Source organism: Podarcis bocagei, assembly GCF_964188305.1.
Source record: "Podarcis bocagei genome assembly, chromosome: 13".
Taxonomy (NCBI): Eukaryota; Metazoa; Chordata; class Lepidosauria; order Squamata; family Lacertidae; genus Podarcis; species Podarcis bocagei.
In genome coordinates, this window is record NC_138138.1 from 14,463,516 (window position 1) to 14,480,136 (window position 16,621).

Here is a 16,621-nt window from a genome sequence, read left to right on the forward strand (position 1 = left end):
TCGAAAGCACCTCAAAGTGCAAGTAGATAAATAGGTACCACTCCGGCGGGAAGGTAAATGGCGTCTCTGTGCGCTGCTCTGGTTCACCAGAAGCAGCTTAGTCATGCTGGCCACATGACCCGGAAGCTGTACGCCGGCTCCCTCGGCCAATAAAGCGAGATGAGTGCCGCAACCCCAGAGTCGGTCACGACTGGGCCTAATGGTCAGGGGTCCCTTTACCCTTTACCTATGATCTCCTAAAATTCCAAGCTTGGCCAAGAAGTCAAAAACCCTCTTGTGCCCCAAACACATTCACACAACTTCAGAGACATGCTGTCACTGGGCTTTTGAGCAAAACATTTGGGCTTTCGCCCTTGCCACCAGAACTATACCGAAATCCCATTCTGAATTTTCTTTTCACAAGAGCGAAATAGTAAAGATTTTAACAGGACCTCATAGGATTTGGGGAGGCAAGGTATGACTTACAGGTGAGATTGGTGAGAGAAGTCGTCCTGTCCTTGGGTGGCTTTCCTCACGGACAACAACTTGACTGATCCTATATTTAGCCCCTCCTCTCTTGAGGCTACGATGAGTTTGGGATGGATCCGCTATTCCTTTAGCAACGTCTGCTGTGTCCAGCGCAGGCGATTGCTGGACCCTGGAACCGGGAGCTGCTTCCTTGGTTTGAGGTGGGTCACCTGGACTTGGAAGCTGTGAGTCTGCTGCGTCAGGAGGTTTGATGCTGGCAGGGTGTTTAGCTGTTACAGGACAAGGAAGGCATGCGGTGCAGAGATCAGTGGCGGGACAGGGGCACTGCAGTGAGGAAGAAGTCGACAGGGTGTCAACTTGCTTGGCTTCTGTCGATTCTGGCTTTCCCTGTGCTCTGCTGAATTCTGCTAGCACCCTTGAAAGAAAAACAAAAGTTTAAAACAAAACTCAAAAGAGTGTGGGGGGGGCATGTTATATGTTTGATCGCATCTCCCAGTATACCGTGTGCTATGCCAGGGTTTCCCAAACTTGGGTCTCTCTCCAGCTGCTTTTGGACTACAATTCCCATCATCCCTAACCATTGGTCCTGTTAGCTAGGGATGATGGGAGTTGTAGTCCAAAAACAGCTAGAGATCCAAAGTTTAGGAAACTCTGTGCTATGCCAACAGAGGCAAGGCATTCAGTAACCCCCTTTGGACATCAAATAGTCTCCAGGCTCCTTATCTGCTAAGACACCAATTCTAGCCTGAAATAAGGAATTTTAGCCCATGTATACAAATGTGTTAGTTCTATGCACAGAGTTGGATAATAAGATTAATGCAAAGGAATTTGCTTTTTTGTGGTTTAGCACTCCCTTCTGAGAATGGAGTGGATAGTTATACAGAAAGTAATATGGAGGGGAGTATGTTGTGACTCAGACACGAGTTCAAATTCTTCCTTAGCCACAAATTTTGTTGGGCAAGCCAGCCAGCCACCGCTTCCTCATCTCGTACAAAAGGTTGTTGTGGACCTGGAAGCTGGCTTAAAAGGTAGTTTCAGGCACGATACCTATTGCAGTATTTGCTTAACACCAATAAATGTCAAAATGGAAAGCTAGTGTGGCTCTTCCTTCAATACTGGGAATTATCTGCTGAGCTCAAAAAGCTCAAGAGGGTAGAGGAGGTCGTGTTGGGAAAGCTACAGCTAAAAAATATGAGCATCCATACATTGCATATGTGTCAGTTATGGGTGATTTCCTCTGGGATCCACAGCTTCCTTCGGGATCTGAGCTTCACACCACATATATATGAGTCATTTAATAGAGTGTCTTTAATGTCTTTCTTTGGCTCACCAAGGTGAATGGTGATTGTGTGGTACCATAATGTTCTGTCTCTCTGGGGTTTTTTTTTTTTATTAGCAGTGCAATCCTAGGCGTGTTTATTTATTTGAAGAAACACAGTGGGGTTTATTCCCAGGTGTGTTTTTAGGATTGCAGCTTAGATCAGGGTACTGGGCTTAAAAGATAATGACTTTAGCTTCTGCGATCTGCTCGGCAACACCTTTTCTGTAATAAACCTTACTATGCTACTCAGAAGCAACTATCCTTAATTAGCGCTTTTGCTGTTTTCAATCTGAGAGTATTATTTGAGGCTGAGAAAGCGCCTCTCTATCGGCTGTGGAAGTGCGTGATCAAGTTCTCAGATCAGTCACATTTGTGATCTGGACTGGGCTACACATAATACTGCAACCCGCCCTGCGATCCTTGGATGAAGGGCAGCCTATAAACTTAATAAAGCAAAAAGAAATAAACTCTGACCACTCAACCTGGTAGAAATATCATGTAACAGATTCAAAACCAGACATCGCATGCCAGCTGTGGGCAAGCCCCTTAGCCATTGGCTGCGCTGCTGTGATGTCATGGACCATTCCAAGCAGAGTTGAACACTGGAAGTAGAAAATATGTTTATTGGGGAAGTTGGGGACACCTCATATATACTCAAGAAATGCCTGACAAAGAGGTCTAACGATATCAGAGCAACTTTCTGTTAAGTAGGGGAAGAAGGCTGGTTTCTATACATTAATTCAGCCTGCCAAATATAAGGCTTCCATGCATGATTTTAATAACAGGTTGCTATCCACCTGGAACTTCCCAGGTACACCAAGATCAAAGTTTCGGAAAAAATAAAATAAATTCATTGCCAAAGTAAGATATGATAAGGTCTAGAAGAAATCTGGTTTTCAATATCGTTATACAGTGGTATCTCGGGTTACATACGCTTCAGGTTACAGACTCCGCTAACCCAGAAATAGTACCTCAGGTTAAGAACTTTGCTTCAGGATGAGAACAGAAATCGTGCTCCGGTGGCGCGGCAACAGCAGGAGGCCCCATTAGATAAAGTGGTGCTTCAGGTTAAGAACAGTTTCAGGTTAAGAACAGACCTCCAGAATGAATTAAGTTCTTAACCTGAGGTACCACTATATAAAGGTAAAAAAAAAAAGGTAAAGGACCCCTGGACGGTTAAGTCCAGTCAAGGGAGACTCTGGGGTTGCAGCGCTCATCTCACTTTCAGGCCAAGAGAGCCGGCGTTTGTCCACAGGCAGCTTTCCGGGTCATGTGGCCAGCATGGCTAAACCGCTTCTGGCGCAACAGAACACCGTGACGGAAATCAGAGCTCACGGAAACGCTGTTGACCTTCTTGCCACAGTGGTACCTATTTATCTACTTGCACCAATGTGCTTTCGAACTGCTAGGTTGGCAGAAGCTGAGACAGAGCAAGGGGAACTCACTCTGTCGCAGGGATTCAAACCACCGACTTTCTGATCAGCAAGCCGAAGAGGCTCAGTGGTTTAGACCACAGTGCCACCCGCATCCCCATTGTGATATATCACCAGCTGAATAGTGTGATATGCTGATATATCATGATGTCTGGAATGTATCCAAGAACATGCTTGCCCAAAACTTTCTCAGGCTCCATCCACCTGCCTGCCTGCCTGCAGGCAATTTGAGCTGGGAATACATCGCGGCTCCCTGCCCACCGTGATGCATTGGCTAGCTCAGATGCAACTGGTATCAGGATCTGAACACCAATTTACCAGCTCTGTCAGGGAACTGCCATCAGAGCAGGGGCTGGAAACAGAGGGGCAGTTGTGTTACAGGGAGCCTCCGAAAATCTTGCAAAGCAGTTCCTCTTCCGGTGAGGAGCAAAGCCCCACCTCCAGTGGGCAAGAGGTGAAAGGACCAGAGGGTGCTGGTGGGAGACTCAGCCCCGCTCCTGGCCAAGTCGGCCAGGAGGGAAGCATACCCCTTCCGTCGCCCACCCTGCGCAGAAGTCAAAAGCGCAAAGAGGGAAGGAAAAGGCTGGGCGTAGCGAGACTTTTATGTTGGGGGAGGAAACAAGCACTCCTGGATTCTGCTAGCGATTGAGGCAGACATGAACTTTGGGGTTCTGCACTGTAAATACTTTTGCACCTAAATAAAACCTGTAAAGACAGGTCAGAGTCCTGCCTGATTACTCGTGAGCAACCACCTTTGCCATCTGACAAGCTCTAATGAGGTCTTCCCCTAGTATTTATGTATGCCACAACAGCAGCTAGGATTTTACTTGCCAGAAAATGGAAAACACAAGAATTACCAACGGTAGAAGAATGGCAGATGAAGATGATGGAATTTATGGAGCTGGCTGATCTCTCCGGGAGAATCCGCGACCAGAAAGAAGAGGAATACCAAGAAGATTGGAAGAAATTTAAAGACTATTTGAACAAATATTCTAATATTAAAGATATGTAATCACTTGAAAGAACCAATCAGGCCTAGGATTAAATTAGATTTAAATATATAAATAAGAAAATGTATTATAAGAAAGGTAAAGAAATTGGAATACGACTGTAATATTGTTTTATGAAATAATGATATTGGAAACTGCTACATTCAAATTAAGAGGAAATTCAGAGGGAGGAGATTAGAGGAAGTCAACCAAAATGTTTATAAAAATGCATTTTAATGAATTAATTGAGTTTCCTTTTTTTCCTGTTTAGGTATCTTAAGTTTGTTACTCCCCCCCCTTCTTTTTCACCTTTCTATTGTGTTGTTGTATATTTTCTTTTTTGTTATGTCTGTTGATTAAATTTAATAAATATTATTGTTAAAAAAATATAAAATAAGGTCTTCCCCTTTCCTCTGCATACTCACTCTTGGAGGGACTGGTCCAAGTCTTTTGCTGTTGCCACGCCAATTTCAGCATCATCCGAGACGGGCTCCTCACCCCTGTCCGCGTTCTGCGTGGCAGCAGATGTCCCAGGGGGGAGGCCGTCGGAGCTGAGGCTGGAAGACAGCTGTGAGGAACCTGTTGTGCTGATGCTCAGGTTGGATGCGGTGAGTTTCTCTGCCCGTTGGCTTTTAGCGGCGGGCAAGAGGGCTGGGGAAGCCTCAGTGTCATCCGAACCAGAAGACAGCGAGAGGGAGCCCAGCGATTCTTTCCTCCGGGGCTCCAAACTCACAAGCAGCTCTGAGGCTGGGCAAAGTCCCGAGAGGGATAAAGGGGTGACCGTCCATTCGTTCAAGACTGCCGACTTGTAGGAGAGGTCAAAGGCCAGGGAGGACAAGCCCTGCAGGTAAGTGAGAAGGAACTCAACCTCCTCGGTGTCCAGTAGCAGGGCTGGCGAATGGTAATACTCAGAGAGGTGGGCTTTCTCGTGGAGCAGGAGCTTCAGGTAGCATTCCATCAAGCCGTCATTCAGCGCCAGCCTTAGCCAAGCACGGCAGCGGCCCACGTCTGTGTTGATGAAATCCAGGTGCTCCAGCTCAGAAATGATGTTTCTGGAGAAAAGTAAAGAGAGGAGCAGGAAAGGGGGAGAGAGAGCACAAGGCCCATTAATGCTGCAGCTCTAATAATAATAATAATAATAATAATAATAATAATTTTTTATTTATATCCTGCCCTTCCCAGTTCAAAAACCGGGCTCAGGGCAGCTAACAACAAATTTAAAACACTTTGAAACAATTATAAAAGCAGCATAAAATACAGTATAAAATATGAATAACAATAAAATTCAAAATTCAAAAATCAATTAGATAATCCCCAGGGCTTAATTGATCCTACTTGATCCCACATAACACCAGTCCTGATAGATCTGCATTGGCTCCCAGTACGTTTCCGAGCACAATTCAAAGTGTTGGTGCTGACCTTTAAAGCCCTAAACGGCCTCGGTCCAGTATACCTGAAGGAGCATCTCCAACCCCATCGTTCAGCCCAGACACTGAGATCCAGCATTGAGGGCCTTCTGGCGGTTCCCTCATTGTGAGAAATGAGGTTACAGGGAACCAGGCAGAGGGCCTTCTCGGTAGTGGCACCCACCCTGTGGAACACCCTCCCTTCAGATGTGAAGGAAATAAGCAGCTATCCTATCTTTAAAGTTTTTAATATTTAATGCTGTACTGTTTTTAACATTTGATTGGGAGCCGCCCAGAGTGGCTGGGGAAACTCAGACAGATGGGCGGGGTATAAATAATAAATTATTATTATTATTATTGGGCCAGCAAGGAGGCCAGGGGAGAATTAGCTGTGGGGTCTCAGAGCAGGTGATCTTCATAAAAGGGGAGGGGGAAGGGGGGGAGCTCTGAAGGACCTTGGAAAGTGGGGAAGGGTTTGTTAAAAAACAAGACTTTTTTATCCCCCATTCTTCCTCTGACCTGTCTTCATTGTCCCACCCCAACCCAAAGCCTTCCTCTTCTGAGGCTCCTCCCTTTCAGGTTCTCTGACAGGGATCCCCGGCCACTCCTCATTGTCCAGCCAGCCCCTGACGTTTTTTGCCTATAAAGGTAAAGGTAAAGGGACCCCTGACCATTAGGCCCAGTCGTGACCGACTCTGGGGTTGCGGCACTCATCTCGCTTTATTGGCCGAGGGAGCCGGCGTACAGCTTCCAGGTCATGTGGCCAGCATGACTAAGCAAACCAGAGCAGCGCACGGAAACGCCGTTTACCTTCCCGCCAGAGCGGTACCTATTTATCTACTTGCACTTGGACTTGCTTTCGAACTGCTAGGTTGGCAGGAGTTTTTGCCTATATCCGCCTAAATTCCTAGCAGGACTTTAGCAAGAAGAGATGAGAAGTCCCTCCATCAGCCACATCCCCTTGAACTTCGGTTAACCACCGTAAGCAGAAATCTCACATTTGCATCTCGCAAATGCCTCCCCCACTCCACGCCTAGCAATGTTCAAGCATGTAATATCAGCAAATTTTGCTGATGGCTGCAATCTCCACCCTCACAGCGGCTGTCTTCCCCACCTCACCTGTGTGTGATTGTTTTCAGCAGGGCCCAAAAGGCTGGTTGGGGAAGGGGCAGGCGCCCGGCAAATTTCTTCCCTTTCGCTCCCGATTCTGCCTTGATATGCTTGGCCTTCAAGCCGTGCACAAACACTGCTTCGAGGGCGCAGCAGAGGGTGTTGGCATCTCCATCGTCACTGGTCACGAGGGCGTCGGAAGTCACGTAATGTTTCTGCAGCGCTTTGATGGAGTTCACCAGGTGTGTCTTGATCAACTAGGGTAGCATCAAACAGAGGCTGTATTAGGTTAGGGCCAAGATGGAAGAAAGCCCTCCTCCCCAATGATATTGCTAAAATGTTGAGGACAGCAGGAAGGCCTCAACTGGAGCGCACCGTGTTAAGATCCAAAAGGTTGAGAAGGATTGTGAAGCTAAGGCCTATAAAAACAAGGTGCTATTTATGTACTATTTCAGACCTAGTCATATGATCAGATTCAAGTTACCTAAACTATGTCTTAGTGATGTATGGAAGTGAAAGCTGGACCATAAAGAAAGCTGATCGCCAAAGAATGGATGCTTTTGAATTATGGTGCTGGAGGAGACTCTTGAGAGTCCCATGGACTGCAAGAAGATCAAACCTCTCCATTCTGAAGGAAATCAGCCCTGAGTGCTCACTGGAAGGACAGATCCTGAAGCTGAGGCTCCAATACTTTGGCCACCTCATGAGAAGAGAAGACTCCCTGGAAAAGACCCCGATGTTGGGAAAGATGGAGGGCACAAGGAGAAGGGCACGACAGAGGACGAGATGGTTGGACAGTGTTCTCGAAGCTACCAGCATGAGTTTGACCAAACTGCAGGAGGCAGTGGAAGACAGGAGTGCCTGGCGTGCTCTGGTCCATGGGGTCACGAAGAGTCAGACACGACTAAATGACTAAACAACAACAAACTATGACTGTTTGAGCAACAAACAGATTGTAGATGGAGCAATAAATGTGAGACTATCAGTGCCCCTGAAGCAACGGCGCTGATTATAGCTCAGTAGGTTACAGCATGGTGCTGGTGATGCCAAGGCTGCAGGTTTGATCCGGGGGGGGGGGGGGGACGGGACAGCTGCATATTCCTGCCTTGCAGGGGGTTGGACTAGATGATTCTCAGGGTCCCTTCCAACTCTACAATTCTATGATTAAGGAGATATCACAACTTGATACTGAAATTAGCGGTTAACATTTTCCTTCTGGTGTTGTCCTCTTGATCATGCCCAACAGCAATACTTACAAGATCTACATTTTCCAACTATGCCATCTGCCTTCCCCAATGGCCAAAGAGGATGGTCAGAGGAGGAGATTATTTGTATATTATTTACTATACTGCCCATGGGCTGAGAACCCTACATGTAGTTTTCTATCCAAGTTGTTGTAGACCTTTTCTGTGCTTTCAGGTTTTTATAAAGATTTGCTTCCTGTTATTGAATCATGATAAAAAATATGGTGCCAACAGAAAAAGAATATTTTTACACAACTTGACATAAATTTCTCCAGACTGCTGTTGTTCTTGCCTGTTTTATTTAAGCTTGCTGGTAAACACCAACTGCTTCTTCCATTTGTTTATCTCAATGACTGCACTTTGGAGTTTCTGGTTGAAATTAATCCTCCTCTGTTTGCGATCTCATACTGGATTGGCCTACAATAATCTTGAATTGGCCTTGAGGATTTTAAAAAGAAGAAATGGGCATCTGTTTAGAAGAAAAGTAATTGAAGGAACTGAGTAGGCTTAGGTTGGAGAAGAAATTAGGGGATGGGATGTGTGAGGGAGAGAGAAATTATAGAAATGTTGGCAATGGTCAAAAACGCCAGTGTCCTAGGGTAGCTCAGTTGGTGGAGAATGAGACTCTTGATCTCAGGATTGTGGGTTTGAAGAGGGTTGGAATAGATGACTCTTGGGGTCCCAGCTCTACAATTCTATGATTCTATGAAGCAGGGGAGGGGAGGGAATGTTCCATGTCCAGAATGAATCTCATAGCAGGTTTCCACGCAGCGTCATGTATGACTCAAGAAGGGCTGAGCTTGGTTGCCACCATCAATGGCTGTCGGAAGCAGTGCCTTCTCTCCATGGAACAAGATCACGAGATGCCTGTTCATGCATCCAGCCGCCACTTCCAAGTGATGCTCAGCCCCTTCCTCTGGAAAGCCCTGGAAATGTTTCACAGCCACTTGACACCCCTATGGCCAGTGAAGTCTCACCTCCACAGGCCAGCTAATCCAGAATGCGGCAGCTAGACTGGTGACTGGGGGCGGCCGCCGAGACCATATAACACCGGTCTTGAAAGACCTACATTGTCTCCCAGTACGTTTCCGAGCACAATTCAAAGTGTTGGTGCTGACCTTGAAAGCCCTAAACGACCTCGGTTCACTATACCTGAAGGAGCATCTCCACCCCCATCATTCTGCCCGGACGCTGAGGTCCAGCATTGAGGGCCTTCTGGCGGTTCCCTCATTGCGAGAAACAAAGCTACAGGGAACCAGGCAGAGGGCCTTCTCGGTAGTGGCGCCCGCCCTGTGGAACGCCCTTCCAGCAGATGTCAAAGCGATAAACAACTACCTGACATTCAGAAGACATCTTAAAGCAGCCCTGTTCAGGGAAGTTTTTAACGTGTGATATTTTACTGTATTTTTGGTTTCTATGGAAGCCGCCCAGAGTGGCTGGGGAGGCCCAGCCAGATGGGCGGGGTATAAATAATAAATTATTATTATTATTTATTATACCTGGGTAACTTCTCGGGGCTGGCATCCATTCTCAGCTTTGTGGTTGGAATGCATACCTACTGCTGCTTCTGCCCAGTTCTGGAATCACATGGTAACCTGAGGAAAAGCAAACAGGAAGAAAGTCAAACACCACGTGCACAAGTCCACTAGCCTGACCTCTGTGCTTATTAGTGTGATGGCCTGGGATTCGGACTCGGAGGCTGAACCTGAGGAATCCCAGCCTGCACAGGAGTCCCTGCCTCCAGGGCCGGCTGAACTGGGGCAGGGGCTTGAGCCTGAAGGGTCCTCACCTGCGCTGGATCCTCAGGTGCAGGCACCAGCTGAGTCTGCTCTGGCTCCTGAGGTGATGGAGGGCCCATTGCCTGCAGGTGCTCCACTCTCAGCCCCATCAGAGGAAGCTGAGGTTGCCTCTGGGTCTGGTAACCCTCCAGCCTCTCCTGAGCTGCAGAGGCTCAGGGCAGAGAGGCGGAGGGAACTAAGTTCCCGCAGGAGGAGTGCTCGCCTCCAGGCCAGGAGAGGCGAGTCACCAGAGGATCGGGGCCACCCTAGGCCTCGGGGCAGATAAAAGCTGGCCAGTCCCAGGTTGCAGGAGCAACATTGTTGGTAGCCTGCTCCTGCCTGCACCCTGTCCTGCTATTCTGCCAGAGTTCCTGACCTCACCCGACTCCCTGCCTTGGACCCCGCTTCAGCTTTGACGGACAGCCTCCATACCGCACCCTCGACCTCGGACTGGACTCGGACCTCGCCGCACAGTTAACCCTCGGGACCAGCATAACTAGTCTGGAATACCCACCACATAACAGTCGCGTGAGCAGAGTTGGAGACCAGAGGCCAACTCGTACAGCCTTCCTCCTCCAGATGCTACAACTCCCATCAGTACCTGGGGGACCAAGCAGCCAGGGAGCTGGCCATGAGTGCGAAACACCCCCCTCTAAAGTTGTGAGACAAGTTCCCAGAGCCCAGTTCCCCCCTCGAATTATGCCAGGGAACTGGGCCCCTCTTGCTTCTTCTACAGGCTCAGGGAGCTCAGCTCATGGCGGGCTCCTAGAATCATAGAACTGTAGAGCTGGAGGGGACCCTGAGGGTCATCTAGTCCAACCCCGGGCGACACAGGAATCTCAGCTAAAGCACCCATGACAGATGGCCGCCCAGCCTTGGCTTAAAAACCTCCAATGGAGGAGAGTCCACCACCTTCTTTGGGCCGTATGTCTGATCTAGAATCACAGACCCAGAAGCAACCAAAAGGCCATTCAGTTGAAGCCCCTGCGGGGAAGCAGCACCGCCCACCCAGAACCTCCCCCCAGTGGCGTAGCGTGGGTTGTCAGCACCCGGGGCAAGGCAAGTAATTTGTGCCCCCAACCCGTGGATTTGCGCCCCCTAACCGTACAAATCTATGCCTATGAATGATGGTCCCTCTCTCTCTCTCTTTCTCATATTCCAATTGATTCCCATTTCCGCCGATCGATTCCCGAAGCTCTCACCCAGCGAAATTCGTGCGTCATTACGCTTCGAAATCCCTAATCCTGCCGCTTCCACTGGGGAAATCATGACGGTGCGTTTCTCCTCTCCAAACTTTCCCCGGCCCTTTGCCGGCCGGTGCAGCCCTTTTGGCTACGAGCTCCCCTCCTTCTTTGCCCGCTTCCGACCCCACCTCCCCGTCCAGCCTCCCTACCTCCTGAAAAAAGGCGCCGGCGCCGATCAGGACACCCCCGCGGCCATCGGAGAGAGGCGAGGCCGAGGGAGGCAAGCCAATGGGCGAGGCGGGGGTAGGTGGCCACGGGGGCGGGCGCTGCCGCAGTCCTCGGGTGGGCAAGGTAGGAGCAGGCAGAGGCTGGCCGGCTGCTCTGACAATAGGGGTGGGCCGAGGGCACGACGGGGCTGGGCCCTCTGGACTCGCGCCCCCCCAGATGTTGCGCCCGGTGCGTCCGGCACCCCTGGCACCCCCCACGCTACGCCACTGCCTCCCCCTCCCCACTCAAAAGATCAGGCTACACAACCCAGAAGAGCCCGTAACACCAGATACGGAGAGCAGGTGAGCTGCAGAAAGGTGCTAACTGAGCAAAACCGCTAGGTGGCTCAAGCAAGCGAGCCAAGCTGCATGCAACTCATTCCATCAGAACAGCAGGCAGTCAGACCACAGGGACCAAATTCCTTCTCAGAGCCACACGATCATTCGGCAGGGTCTTAGGATGAGCAGGCCCTTTCCGCTAAGCCTTCGCAAGAGACAAAGATGGAAGGAGGAGACAACCCCGACCAGAGAAGAATGGCAAGCCAAGTTGATGGACTCTGCCAACATGGCAAAATTAACTAGGAAGCTCAGAAATCAAGACGACAAGAACTTTAAAAAAGAATGGGAAAAGTTTGTCATTTACTTACAAGACCACTGTAAGCAGGTTAAAACATTAGCAGGATTTTAACCACACTTGTAAAGTAATGGAAAGTATGGATAATTTAGAAGGATAAAAATTTGGATCAGCACTGATATGCAGTTGTAAATATTATCATTAGGACCCATGGAAGAGATGGGGGGATGTCAGGCGATTCAGAGTAATCTTGATATTTGGATTTTGAATTTTGTATGTTTATACTTTTAAAATCAATTAAAAAAAAAAAGACTTCACAAGAGAAACTTGAGCAGAATGGTCCAGAACTCTCCACCCACAGAGGAACATGGCAAAGTGCTCAATATTATATTAGTAGTCTCCCTTCCGCTTCCTAGTAAGCCCCTTTACCAGCAACGCCAGCCAGGATGGAAGCAACTGGGCTTCACGGCTATTAATCTATCCCCAAACTGACACAGCAGATGCACAAACACCAACCTGCTCCTCAAGGAGTTTGCGGACAGCCTGGGCAGGACCAACCGAGTCCAAGCAGAGAGAGGACAGTCACGGACAAAAGCTGCCTAGGGAGACGGGGCGGGTGGCGAGAATGTAAGCCCCTTGCCTCCGCGCTAGGCTTGTCACAAGACCTGCTGAACTCTGAACGCTGCAATTTAAAAAGCTAAGCACAGCAACCACAAAAGCCACAGCTCTCTTAACCTCTGATCTACATATTTATCTGACGGTCCAGGGAGACAAAAACAAGCCCCCAACTCCTCCCGTCATTTGCACTGACTTGTATTTCCTCCCGTGGAAAACTGAGAGAGGTGGAGGCATCCCCAGAATCTCAGATCAACACCTCTGCCTCATCCATACCCTGGATTGCCATGTTGGAGTCACATTCCCCCATGTCTAAATAACAGGCGGTTGGAGGATGGATGGTGGCTAACAGATTGAGGTTGAATCCTGACAAGACAGAAGTACTGTTTTGGGGGGACAGGGGGCGGGTGGGTGTGAAGGACTCCCTGGTCCTGAATGGGATAACTGTGCCCCTGAAGGACCAGGTGCGCAGCCTGGGAGTCATTCTGGACTCGCAGCTGTCCATGGAGGCGCAGGTCAATTCTGTGTCCAGGGCAGCTGTCTACCAGCTCCATCTGGTATGCAGGCTGAGACCCTACCTGCCCGCAGACTGTCTCACCAGAGTGGTGCATGCTCTAGTTATCTCTCGCTTGGACTACTGCAATGCGCTCTATGTGGGGCTACCTTTGAAGGTGACCCGGAAACTACAACTAATCCAGAATGCGGCAGCTAGACTGGTGATTGGGAGCGGCCGCCGAGACCACATAACACCGGTCTTGAATGACCTACATTGGCTCCCAGTATGTTTCCGAGCACAGTTCAAAGTGCTGGTGCTGACCTTTAAAGCCCTAAACGGCCTCGGCCCAGTATACCCGAAGGAGCGTCTCCACCCCCATTGTTCTGCCCAGACACTGAGGTCCAGCTCCGAGGGCCTTCTGGCGGTTCCCTCGCTGCAAAAAGCCAAGTTACAGGAAACCAGGCCTTCTCGGTAGTGGCGCCCGCCCTGTGGAACACCCTCTCACCAGATTTCAAAGAGGAAAACAACTACCAGACATCTGAAGGCAGCCCTGTTTAGGGAAGCTTTTGGTGTTTGACGGACTATTGTATTTTAATATTTTGTTGGAAGCTGCCCAGAGTGGCTGGGGAAACCCAGCCAGATGGGCGGGGTATATATAATATGTTATTATGATTATATAACATTGCAAGTTTCTTAGCTGGCTGAGAGACCTGGATTTTTCAGAGTGAGGGCCATAGCCCAATAGCAGGACACATATTTGCATGGTAGGGAGCCCAGAATTTTGAGTAGTAGGGCTGTTAAAGTCCCTGCATGACACCTTGTAAATCCACTGTTAGTCAGACCAGGTGGTACTGGGGGAGGCAGGCCATTGTGGAAAGAAAGCAACTACTTACAACCATTTTCACACACAAGTGTGTGTGAGGCACAAGTGTGTCTCTGAGCATGCACAAAACATCTTCTCCCAGCTGATATATGCCACCTCCACTCATCTGGAGCAGGCTGGACAACTTTGAAATCTTGGCCTGTGCACAAGGTTATGCCGTGTTCTGAAATGCTTTTGCTTTGAAGGCAACCTAAAGTGCAACAGCAAAAGCATTTCAGACTGCGGTACAATCTTGTGCACAGGCCAGGATTTCAAAGTTGCACTGCTCCACATGTCTCTGGGACACTTTCCTTTGCTGCTTTACAGTGGCTTAGTTGTACAGTTATTTAACTTTACAGTCCTTTCTAGCCAGGAGAACCCAGGGTCACACAGACAGTGCAAGTCCGATAAAAAGCAACTAAAAACATCCAAGTATAAACACACAAAAACCCTGTTCTCTATTCCATGGTTCAGCCTTGGAACACACCAAGTGATGAGAAGTGTGTGCTTTCTCCTCACTAAATAACTATCAGGCTCCATGCAGTTTTAGAAACACAGATATATAAGCTTGGTGCCAAATGGCTCCATAAACCAGGGTTACAGTTGCCAAAACAGAATGTCCAGTCGCCATTTTGGGGCCAGACAGCACAAAAGTCATATTTTTCAATACAGTGGTACCTCAGGTTAAGTACTTAATTCGTTCCGGAGGTCCGTTCTTAACTGTTCTTAAGAAACTGTTCTTAACCTGAAGCACCACTTTAGCTAATGGAGCCTCCTGCTGCCGGAGCACGATTTCTGTTCTCATCCTGAAGCAAAATTCTTAACCCGAGGTACTATTTCTGGGTTAGTGGAGTCTGTAACCTGAAGCGTCTGTAACCTGAGGTACAGTGGTGCCTCGCAAGACGAATGCCTCGCAAGACGAAAAACGCACAAGACGAAAGAGTTTTCCGTTTTTTGAGTCGCTCCGCAAGACGAATTTCCCTATGGGCTTGCTTCGCAAGACGAAACGTCTTGCGAGTTCTTGCGAGTTTGTTTCCTTTTTCTTAAAGCCGCTAAGCCGTTAATAGGCGCTAAGCCACTAAGCCGTTAATAGCCGCTAATAGCCGTGCTTCGCAAGACGAAAAAACCGCAAGACGAAGAGACTCGCGGAACGGATTCATTTCGTCTTGCGAGGCACCACTGTACCAGTGTACAGTGGACGCTCAGGTTGCGAACGTGATCCATGCGGGATGCACATTCGCAACCCGCAGCGTTCGCAACCCGCAGTGGAGCATCTGCGCACGCACAGGTTGCGACTCGGCGCTTCTGCGCATGTGCAAAGCGCGATTTAGCGCTTCTGCACATGCGCAGCCCCCGAAACCCGGAAATAACCCGTTCCAGTGCTTCCAGGTTCCGGCGGGTCCGTAACCTAAAAAAACGCAACCTGAAGTGTCTGTAACCCGAGGTATGACTGTACATACAAGGGGCTTGTTGACAGGATCCCACCACGGCCACCGCTTGCCGTCGGCACACAGAGCCTTCGCTGCTGCTCCTGACAAACAAAGGGTTGATGACCATTGCCTCGCTACTTCCCATAACAGAAAAGCTGGGTGGCTGCTGACTAGAAACATTTCTCCTCCTGAAAAACACCGGGCTGAACGCCAAAGTGTGTGACGGCTCAGAGGCACCGTTCCCAAAAGTCTCTTCACAAACAAACACTGGAAGAAAAGGACCGGGTTTGTGTGGCGAAGGGGGAGGCAGTGTGGAATCTTGCCGAAGGAAGGCATTTCGCAGCTGTGAAACATAAAGCTCACACAGATTTAAGTTCTCTCAGCTGCTCTTAGTAAATATGCATCGAAACGCAACACACTGAGAGCACAGGGGCTGGTTCAAATCTTTCTCGTGTACATTAGAGCAGCTGGAATAAAATCAAGGGCACACAATTGTTTGAACCCCCTGGTCTCAAGAACAGAATCCTCAATGCACAAACCCACTTCATTCAAGCAGCTTAAAAAACGAACAAACTCTAAAACAACTGGTAGATATATATACAGCATACTCCAAAAAATAAAAGCACATATAAAGTGTGCTATGTAGGCACAATTATGACACGGAGACATAGTTGTGCAAGGATATATTTTGGCATTCCACCCACTCACCATGATATTATCCATGAGGGAGCCACATCTATGTTAAAGCAGGCTGCTAAATCCAGAAGCCACTGGTATTCTCCAGAAATCTGAAACTGCACATCCCAGAGTCGGTCAGATCGCTCCTTTCTTTTAAGACAAAAGGCGGCTGTGAGCAGTGGACAGACTCCAAGTCATCGTCATGAGACGCAAGGTTATAAGCAACAATAGACAAGTCACATAGTGACTAAGTCGGAACAGGGAAACTTAAAAGCTATTCATCTCTGGGACGTGAACACTTTGTTCCGTGCAACGTGAATGATGAGACTTTTCCTCCTCACCTGACTGTGTACCCACATTTGGGGTCTTTATCGGGGATGCTGGCAAATGAAATATCTGTAAGCTTGGAATGTCTATGGTGATTATTTCTGAAGAAGCTGAGAAAGCTTTACAAAGTTACCTGCTGGGTGAGCACCACGTGGTTCTCTCCCTTTCAGATCCTGCCCATCCTATGCAAAGAGAAAGGGACAGGCAGGCAAGCAAGCAGGGAGTCCCACCCACTAGCTCTCTAGAAATCTGAAGACCTTGTTCAAAATAAATACAAAGAACTATTTTTTAAAGTCTAAAGACCCCCTCTGTAGAAATATCATGTCTCAACAGGTGGGAATGCCTTGCAGACAGCAGCAGCACGTGTAGACAACCAGCCAGATCATGCTTCCATAGCAGCGGCCAGAGGAGGAATGACCACTGGGAGGAGCACAGAAAGA

At 48.7% G+C, this 16,621-nt stretch overlaps 1 protein-coding gene across 4 annotated transcripts in view; it reads right to left on the reverse strand.

Moving 5' to 3' along the window:
• The window catches only part of PLEKHM1 (pleckstrin homology and RUN domain containing M1), a 41,633-nt gene that overhangs the window by 16,044 nt on the left and 8,968 nt on the right, over window positions 1–16,621 (reverse strand). For 2 of the 4 annotated variants that reach the window (XM_081166162.1, XM_081166164.1), the window contains exons 2-5: window positions 9,471–9,566; window positions 6,737–6,984; window positions 4,637–5,263; window positions 466–883 (exon numbers count right to left, since the gene is read on the reverse strand). In XM_081166162.1, the coding sequence (XP_081022288.1) occupies window positions 466–883; window positions 4,637–5,263; window positions 6,737–6,984; window positions 9,471–9,524 (1,347 nt within the window). In that variant the 5' untranslated portion in view covers window positions 9,525–9,566. Of the gene's footprint in view, window positions 1–465; window positions 884–4,636; window positions 5,264–6,736; window positions 6,985–9,470; window positions 9,567–12,289; window positions 12,312–15,884; window positions 16,005–16,621 lie in introns of those variants that run through there. The other 2 variants (XM_081166163.1, XM_081166165.1) reach the window with 2 other exon arrangements.